The sequence below is a fragment of the Cajanus cajan genome, chromosome 3, assembly GCF_000230855.2.
Source record: "Cajanus cajan strain Asha chromosome 3, NIPB_CcT2T_4, whole genome shotgun sequence".
Lineage (NCBI taxonomy): Eukaryota > Viridiplantae > Streptophyta > Magnoliopsida > Fabales > Fabaceae > Cajanus > Cajanus cajan.
The window spans coordinates 3,880,026-3,890,512 of NC_138519.1; the positions used below are offsets into that span (position 1 = coordinate 3,880,026).

General features: G+C 26.5%; 1 protein-coding gene across 1 annotated transcript; it reads left to right on the forward strand.

The window, feature by feature from the left end:
- Positions 1 to 6,030: 6,030 nt before the first annotated feature.
- LOC109813398 (uncharacterized) lies at positions 6,031 to 9,507 on the forward strand. The gene is made up of 4 exons (XM_020377579.3): positions 6,031 to 6,476; positions 7,303 to 7,826; positions 7,909 to 8,377; positions 8,971 to 9,507. The coding sequence occupies exons 1-4, from the start codon at positions 6,327 to 6,329 to the stop codon at positions 9,331 to 9,333; spliced, it is 1,506 nt and encodes a 501-aa protein (XP_020233168.1). The 5' UTR covers positions 6,031 to 6,326; the 3' UTR covers positions 9,334 to 9,507.
- The last annotated feature ends 980 nt before the right edge of the window (positions 9,508 to 10,487 follow it).

Consider the following 10,487-nt stretch of genomic DNA (forward strand, 5'->3'; position numbering starts at 1 on the left):
GAATTACTAATTATAAATTCAACAAATTTAATATATTTAATTGGACATAGACATACTACTGTAAATTTATTATTATTATTATTATTATTATTATTATTATTATTATTATATTATGGGTATATTTTAATCTAATTTAAAACTTTTTGCGTTGGGTGTGATGTTGGCTTTTTGACTAATTTAACACATTTGGAGATTATTTACTAATAAATGTAAAACTTAATTACTAGTTTAGGATAGGTTAGTCATGTCACATATTAGCTTATTTTTATTTATTTATTATTATTATTATTATTATTTGTTACATGTGTATTGATTTTGTAATTGGTAAATATTTTTAACTTGAAAAAAAAAGCATTCACTTGAAAGATGCGTGACATTTTCATGTACATGTCACATGTAAAGACATGGAAAGTGCACCACAAACTGTGTTGTGTAAAGACATGGAACATAACTTTTGTCACATGCTGAAAACTTGTACAACACTTTGCCACATGACACTAGTTTCTGTCCTCACTATCATGTTTTTTTTTTTTTTTAATTCAAATACTTTTTTTTATTAATAACATCAAATATTATTGAAATTATTTAAATGTCATTTTATATTATTATGCATATATCATGATAATTTGTTATTTAGTTTGTTATTTAATAATAATATAATCATCAACATGTAGTATATAATTATTTGTAATTGAACGATTTATATTGTGTTTAAATTGTGTTATTTCAGGATTTAAAAAATAGTAAGTCATTTACATGTTTATTTATAAAGTTTAGAATTAAATATGTTTTTATTTATTACAAAATGAGAAAATTTTGATTTTTTTCTTTATAAAAAAAATCCTTATTTTATATTTTACTAAAATTTGAAATTACTACATTTAGTCCATAATCTTATTTCTTTTAAATTATTTATGTGCTTAGTAGAAAATTAAGTGGTTGTTATGTGCAACACACAATTATATATGATACCATGTTACCATGTAACATCTCATAAATTTATTATATATCTTTAAACTAAAGTTATTTATCTATCTTAAAATCATTGTGAGAAAAAAAAAATGATTTAAAATCAAGAACCTAGTAAATGCTTAAAGTACTATTCAACTCTAATAGACATTCACTTGAAAAAGGATTCTCACCTGACTTATGCCTATAAATAGCAGTATTACTCTTTCTTTCTTTTTTTGGTATTAGCATTACTCTTTCTTTGAGATACGCACTCTCACCCTTCAATTACCCCATTTCCATCTCAAGTTTTGTTTTCATCAACTTGAATGTCAAAATCTGTGGACGTACTAATAGCATAAGCAAAACTCATGGTTCCTAGCCCCAATGAACTTGGCCACTCTACAAGCACTCGATGATCCAATGAAACCGTATACACAAGCTGGAGATAGATCTCTTAAACCCTGGGCCAATTATGAAGCCTGTATTTTGGGCCCACCAAGCTTCAAGACCATTACCCGGTCTGGTCAATTCTACATGGATCACCTCGTACGAAACCTTTTCGCAACTTTGGAAAAATGGCACATGGAGTTTGCATCGTGATTGGTGTCCCAAAATCAAAGTCAATTTGTGGTTTCCATTATTTCTCCTTAGTTTGTTTGGTGCACGTTAATGTCAACTTTCTCTTCACACACTTGCAACAATACTCTTTTCAACTGATTATTAAGTTATTATTAGTCTAATTTATTGGTGTAAAAATAACGTACACAAAATGTTATCCACCAAATGTGTTTGTGACTATAATTTAGCCCGCATGGATGAATATTGTAAGGTGGTTCACTCCTCCTTGACCTAGTCATAGTTTGGGACCATAGTTTTTTTTTTTTCTTCAGTAAAATAATTTTATATTAAAATAAGTATATGAGATATTATAAAACCATTTACAAGACAACAGGTTATCCTTGATTAGAGATAATTTATATTTAATTACTTATAAATTACAATCTAACCATAATTTACAATTATATATGGATCCAAGCAAATACACTCTCCCCTCCACAATGATTTCTTACAATCATCCAACAAAAAATATGTTTGTACCACATGACAGGATTTTAAAAATTACAAAATATTGTAACTTTTTAGGCTAAAACAAAATTATCACAAGTTCCTTCCAACAAATTGTTAGTTAGAGTGGAATTACATAATGTTTCACAGTTGAGTTTTATGAATGAAAAAAATATAATTAAGATATGAGAATTCACTAAACCATATTTTTTAAGAGATTAATCATTTGATAATTAATATTTCGTATTAATAATATGATTATAAAAAATCATAAATTATTATGGATAATAAGTTTGTTTATTTTTATAATATTTTAAAAATCACAATAGAATTGAATTTTGTTTGATTGATTGGTTAAAGAGACATAACTCCTTTTCGCTCTTTTCTAAGTAAACCTCTATAGAGATAAAATGATATTTTCAATTGTGACTATGTTTAAAGTAGAGATCAAATTTCATTTCTTGATTAAAGAACATAAATGTTGAACTAATTGAACAAACAACTTTTTATTAAAAATAATGTATTTAAAATCGATTACCATGTTTTTTTTTCTAAAAGATTTAACTTCTTATTCATAAATTATTATAATTAAAGAATCTTTCATGCACACAGAAACTTTTCATCGTCTTCTATCAAATATAAGAAATTTCTAATTTTTCGGGTAACGTTTTTTTAAACGCGTTAAAACATTTAAAATATAACAAACATAATTTTTTTTAATGTTAGCCCCTTTATACAAAAGGAAGAAAAGGGGAAAAAAAACTATGTATAAGATTTTTGACTCGTGCAAGAATTTTGTTCAAGTTCTACAACTAATAAATATGTATACTACTAGAGTTGAACGCTGAAAAATAGGTGGGCACGCACGCACATGGTTAGATGAAGCACATAGGAGACTATAGGCAGAGTTCGTGGATCTTAACCTAATAATGCTCTAATATATATTATACTACTTAGCCCAATGATTTTTCTCCAATTTTCAAGTAATTGACCAGTTAGATAATAACTTCTGGAAATTCCTACCTAGTTTGCTATTCGTCCGTCCACACAATTGATAAAATATATGATATTGAATAAACTAACCATCGTTGCTGACTTTTCATACTTCTATCTCACTTTCTTGGAACCCATAATGTGAGAACGAAACAAAACAAGATGTCCACAATGGTATTGTACCATTCTTGTTTTCTTCTCATATATTCGAATTTCTAGGATAAAATCATTCATAAAATAAAAGAACAATTTGTAGTTAGATTGAAGAGTTTCATAATATAGACTCAATTTGAGTGACCCTTGAAGACTTTGAGTCTTAATTCAACGACCCCTTTGGATACGTTGGAAATAAAATTACCCTTTTGTGATCGACGGCATAAACGTGGAATAGCCTTTACAAACAAGTTAGCATACCATCATTCTGGCCATGTTATTCCTTTTAATTAGTATTAGTAACCCTATAAATTATATATATAAAAAAATCTTTGAGAGGATTCTCTTAATCTTTTACTTGTTATTCAAGAGTGTAAATTTGTTTTGTTCCCTTCCTACCTTGAAGTAAGTGTTGATTCTTTCCGGATTTTAAGTTTTTAACAAAATAATGGTTTGAACAGTTAAAAAAATATTATATATATATATATATATATTTTTTTTTTTCTTTCTAATATATATTCATATTAGATTGATATTCTCTCTTATGATAACAATATATAAGTGGTGATACCACAATAATAATAATAATAATATTATTATTATTATTATTATTGTGATAATAATAGAAGCAATGACATTAATTATTTATTTCATAAGAATAGTTTATAATTTAGTTTTAATCTTAATGTAAAAATTTCTCATTAATTTGAAACACTAAAACACACACACACACACATATATATATATATATATATATATATATATATATATATATATAAGATTTATAGATATATAATCACTTCTCAATATGAATTATAATATAATTGTTTTGAAGGAGAGTGTTTGTAACAACCATTTTTAAAAAGAAGTTTTTTTAGCTATTTTTTTTTCAATGATAACATTTTTAAATATTTTTTTAATTTTTTTTATCTATTTTTAATTTATTATTTTGTTATTTCTAAATTATTTTTAAATACTAATAATTAAAATAATCATAAAAAATATTTATTATAAATATTAATTAAGTTTAATTTATATAATAAAAATACTCATTCTTATAAATTTTAATCAAAATATAATTTATATATTAAAAAAAATTTAGTTACTATAATTTTAAGTTACATGAAATAAAAGTGTATCATGTGCATTACATACACATTACTCAGATATTAAAGTAAATAATTATTAATTAAATATTTTTTGAAAACATATTTGAATAATAATTATAATTATAATTTTTTATTATATTAAGAAAAGTAAATACATAAAATAATAAAAGTTCTTTTGTATAATTTAGTTAAACATATGAGATTTGATAATTTGTAAAAATAAAACGTTTAATTAAAAAAATTATATATAACTAGTATTTCTATAATGAAAATAGTAAAATTTTATTTTATATAACAAAAATATAATAAATAATTACTTTTTACATAAAAATTATATTATATTTAAAATCTATAATGAATACATATTTTTTTTTTCAAATAATATATGTTGTGATAATCTTGGTTAGAAGATAATTTGGCTTCACACATTCAAATTAGTCATAAGTGGATATATATAGATTGTTCCTTTCTTTTTGTATACGAATTTATGATACTCCTTGTACCATTGCGAATATAGAATCTTGTTTGACGATAAAAAAAATTATGTGCTTTATACATATATATATATATATATATATATGTGTACTAAACAGATCTTAAAAGATTTTAATATTTTTTTTCTACTTACTAAGTTATATATCCTTCACTGACTTGATAAAGATTTTTTAAAACATATATTAAAATTAAAAATTATTTATGAAAATAATAATCAAGGATAAAAAATATTAGACAAATTATTATATAGTTATGGATTTTTTTATATTATATTAAATTACATTATTTTATCAAGAAAATTACATTTGAAATTTTCTATTTTAAAATATTTTTTAATAGTTATTTCAATAATAATAAAATAAATTAATGTATATTTTAATATAAGTGGTAACATAAGTTATATTTTAGCAATAATATTATTTAGTTGAAGCTAACAAAGATTTAATTAGAAATCAACTTTTATATATTAAACGCAAATTTCTATTTTATGTGAGAGTATTTTTAAGATTTTTTTTCAATAAAATATTTTTAATTTTTTTTTAATTTAATTAATTTTTTTAATTATAATTATTTATAAATTTAAAATAGAATTTATATGTTTAAAAATATCTATATATAAAATTTTAAATATGGTTCATATATTTAAACATAATATTTATTTGTATGTATACTTTATTATAAATTTTAATTTCATATCTAAATATTTAACCTGTATATTACATAAATTAAAATATTATTTTGAAAATAAAGTAAAATAACGAGTTTAATGATTATACATAATTAATATTATTATTTTTATTATACTTTCAATAAATTTAAAATTATTACCGACATAACTCTCAAAGTAATTATTATGAAATTTAATACATTTATAGTATAAAAATGCTTTAAACTATATTGGATAGATTATTTTCTCAGATAATATATATCCTCAAATCCATCAAAAGAATGAAAAAATATTTTAACATATGAAAGAAAAAGTCAGCCCAATATTTTCAGATCTCTCTCAAAAGTGGAAGTTTAATTTACTAAAATTGATAATATTATCTTCAAATTTTGATTCTACTTTCCATCTTAGACAATAATTCCTTTCGTACAGATAATTCGTTTCTTTAATCTTATGAAATTAAAGAAAATCTTTTTCCTTATTATCAGAATTTAAATTCCTATTTCATAATTATATTCTATTATAAATCAGCAAACAACTGCATATATATATAATAAAAAAAAGTCTGCATATATAAAGTAAAGAGTAAAAACTTAGCATGTAGAGATTAAACTCAAAATCTGAGGGACCACGTTGAGTATACGTTACATAAACATCCAATGTTCCTCTCTTCCTCTCTCACTATACCATATATTTCTCTCTTTAGCATAACTATAGACACCAACCAATAGAGTTTATGATAAGATACACATACATGATACACCGTTCCGTCCAATATTACCATATAGTATTATTGTTTTGAGAATTTAATGTGTATAGTATGGTGAAAAAACAATTGTGTACGAGAATCTGAAACCTAGGAGAATCGAAGAAGAAGGCAAATAAAGTGAAGCATGGAGAAGGACAACGAGACATATTTGAAGCTCTTCGGTGGTCGTTCTTATAATAACCAGAAGAAGGGCAAAGTCACCACACTTTCCACCACAGTCACTGTGCTGTTTTGCTTTGTAGCCACTTTCTGTGCTTTTGTTTTCTGGAATACGGTTAGTCATGCAAGTTCAAATTAACACGTACTCTCTTTGGTAGAAAGATATATACGAAGTAGGAGACAGAGAAAAAGATTATTTTGTGCCTTTGTTTGCGTTCTTTGGTTTTCAAGTTGATATGAATGCAATTTTGGAAAACCAAATCTCATTCTTGTTTATTATCCTTTTAAGTTCATAAATCGTGGTTATTGGGCGAAATTTCATTTTTTGAAAAGTACATAGAGTTTGCATTTTTTTTACATGTATACAGCAAGGCCTTTTTTTTTGTTGGAGAAATATACAAGATGAAGAAAAAGTAGTAGGAAGGTGAAGAACTTTTCAATTCATTTTTTTTTCTGGCGTTAATTAATTGTTAAGCCTTATTAATTGTCCATATTTAATTATTTTTCATTATATCAATATGATTAAAAAAAAAAGAATTATCTCTTATTTAGTGTACAAAATATGTTTTCTACATGATACATAAATGATTTGTTTTTTCAAGGACTCACTGTAATTTTTCTTTTTTCTGGCTACTACAACACAAGACTTGGTTAGCATCATGAAAAGGAAGTATTCTTTTTCCAAGAGAGTCTATGGCAAAGAGAGATGTGTAAGCTTAAAAAAATAAAAATTAAAAAATAGTTGAGCGGTTAAAATATGATAAAATAAGATATGATATTAGAGCATGATAAAACCATAATAAACTTGAATTATATTCGACGTTGATTTCACACCAAATAACAAAACATACAAAGATAAAATGATAAATTTATGAAGTAGTATGAAGAAATTGTTGTATGTTAATCATGAATCTTATTATGGAATTATGATCTAAATGTAGTGGAGTTCCCTTGGAAGCAAGAACATCTCAGCCGTCCACGTAGCCAGGCCGAACGTACAGGAATTTCCCCTGAGATGCGGGAAGTGGCACGTGTGCGGTAGGGAGTACCCGACCACACACAGGCCGAGGAGCAACGGGAGTGGCACGTGCCCGTCGTACTTCCGTTGGATCCACGAAGATCTAAGGGCGTGGAGAGAGAGAGGGATCACGCGGGAGATGGTGGAGGGTGCACGGAGAACGGCGCACATGAGGGTAGTGATCGTGGACGGGAGGGTGTACGTGGACAAGTATAGGAAGTCAATTCAGACCAGAGATGTGTTTACTCTCTGGGGGATCTTGCAACTTGTGAGACTCTACCCTGGGAAGCTCCCTGATTTGGAGCTATTGTTTGATTGCGATGACCGGCCCGTTATCCCAAAAGACAGGTTTCAAGGCCCAAATGCTGCACCCCCACCTTTGTTCCGCTATTGCTCCGACCACTGGAGTTTGGACATTGTCTTCCCTGATTGGTCCTTTTGGGGCTGGTAAGAATATGCCTAAATTACACATATCTCCTCTTTTATGTACAAAACTCACCTACATTATTTATTTATTTATTTATTTAAGGGCTGAGATAAATATAAAGCCATGGAAATATGTCCTAGAAGATATCAAAAATGGGAACAAGAAGAGAAAGTGGAAGGACAGAGTACCCTACGCGTATTGGAAGGGTAACCCTTATGTTGCTTCAACTAGGAAAAACCTTTTGCATTGCAATGTCACACAAAAACAGGATTGGAACACTCGCCTATACATACAGGACTGGGAACAAGAGTCCAACCAAGGGTACAAGAAATCCAACTTAGGGGATCAATGCACTCATAGGTATAAGATATACATAGAAGGATGGGCTTGGTCCGTTAGTGAAAAGTACATTTTGGCTTGCGATTCTATGAATCTATATGTTAGGTCTAGGTTCCATGATTTTTTTGTCCGAGGCATGGTTCCCTTGGAGCACTATTGGCCCATTAGAGACAATACCAAGTGCACCTCTCTTAAGTTTGCAGTCGAATGGGGCAACAACCACACTCATGAGGTCAACTTCTCCCCCTTTTTTTCTCCACCTCTCATCAACTTTTTTTTTTTTTTTTTTTTTTTAAGAATGCTAGCAATATTTTCTTAAACACTCTTTCTAATACTTTTTTATTATTAGTTAAAATTATTAAAAATCATAAATTTAGATGAGTCATTCATCTTATTTAACGAATTTTTCTTCATATTTAATGATTAGAAATGGAGTGTTAGAAAGAATGCTATTAACATTTTACCTTCACAAAAAAATAATTGTTTATTTTTCACCATGAAACCAATCCAAACACATAACTTGTAAATTGGAAAATTGAACATGCCACATTGAGATGTATTAGAATCATAAACACATGGTGATTCTAGATTAAACAATAATTCCTCTCACACGCACACACTCATTATATATTCCTTCTAGTATTTTTCTAGCCAAGCTCACAAGTTTCCTAATTGCATTAGTTCAAGAGCATTTAATGAATTGTATAAAACATAAAAGGTTTAATGAGTATTGTTATCTTGATAAAAACTTCCTACTTTTATCATACGCTTCATGTCACAAGCATCATAAAAAATCGTGCTTACTTTGGCTAAAATATTTGGCAGGCACAAGCAATAGGTGAGGCTGCTAGCAAATTCATTCACGAGGACATGGACATGGACTATGTATATGATTACATGTTTCATCTACTTAATGAATATGCAAAGCTCCTAAGGTTCAAACCAACTATACCTCGAGGAGCTGTGGAGTATTGTCCTGAAACCATGGCATGTGCTGTAAATGGTACACAAAGGAGATTCATGGAGGAGTCCATGGTGAAGTTTCCTAGTGATTCAAATCCATGCACTATTCCTCCTCCATATGATCCTAAAACCCTACAAGACTTTCTAGATAAAAAGGCTAATTCAATAAGACAGGTAGAAACATGGGAAGATGAATATTGGGAGAAGAAAAACAAGGAACAATGATAGATTTTGTCAAATTTTCTTTTTTATTTCATGTTGTGACAAATGACCCTTTTTTCATACATATACCCAGGTGGGGTTATCTCTTGTATACTTTCATGTTTATCATCATTACACATTTTTTTAATTCCTTGCTAAACATAAAGATTGATCAATGTAATTATAGCTTCCCCCTAACTAGTTTCATTTAAAGCACTACATCTAATATCTACAAGTTCCTTTTAATTGACATGTATTTCATGCAATCAACATTAATTTAAATTTGTTTTTTATTTTACATCGTTTAACTAAATGATTAAAATTTTGATATTAATTTTTGTAAATGTAGAATTAAACTCAGGTTAAAAAAATATATTTATTTAATTATTTGATATTTGTCAAATTGTTTTCGTATTTGAAAGAGGGTACCTTTTGATGATGAAAAAAATTACTTTGAAATTGATGATGTTATTTATTCATTTATTCAAGGAAACAAGAAAATGACTTATTTCTTCATGAATATTAAAAATTAATAAAAAATTAAGAATTAACATTATTATTTTAAAAAATATATTTAACTTTATATTATTCTCTTTCTTCGTATTTTTCTCCCTCAGTTAATCATATATCTTTATGAATGACAAAGCCATTTATTTTTCTATTATCCATTCAATTTATTCATGTAAAACCTAATCCAATGTTTCTAGTTATTGAAATAAGGTTTGATACATTATTTGTTTCATAACTTTTTTTTTTAAATTAATTAGGTACTTAAACTAAAATATTGTAATTAGGTCTTTTATTTATTTATATATATTTTTGTAATTTAATTTTTAGTTATAAGTTCATTTATAATATGTGAAATTTGATGGAATAATCTTTATATTCTTATATATAGATGATTAAATTAGATTATATTTCATGTCATTCATGTGTTTCAGATTTAATTTATACTCAATAAAATTTCCTTTTATTTAAGAATTCATATAATTAGAGAGATAATGTGAATTTTTATAAAAAAGATTATTTCATCAAATTTCACATAATTGACATTTAAAAAAAAAAGCCTATATTTTCTAGTATGATTATGGATCAAATTGGATAAATCATGTTTGACTAAGTTAGGTTGACCGTGGAAAATCTCAACAATGTTAAATTAACAATTTCAACCATGGTTT

Coding starts and splice junctions, on each gene's coding strand:
- LOC109813398 (XM_020377579.3), top strand. CDS start 6,327: ATGGAGAAGGACAACGAGACATATTTGAAGCTCTTCGGTGGTCGTTCT. Junction 7,827..7,908: donor GATTGGTCCTTTTGGGGCTG/GTAAGAATATGC, acceptor TATTTATTTAAG/GGCTGAGATAAATATAAAGC. Junction 8,378..8,970: donor GCAACAACCACACTCATGAG/GTCAACTTCTCC, acceptor AATATTTGGCAG/GCACAAGCAATAGGTGAGGC.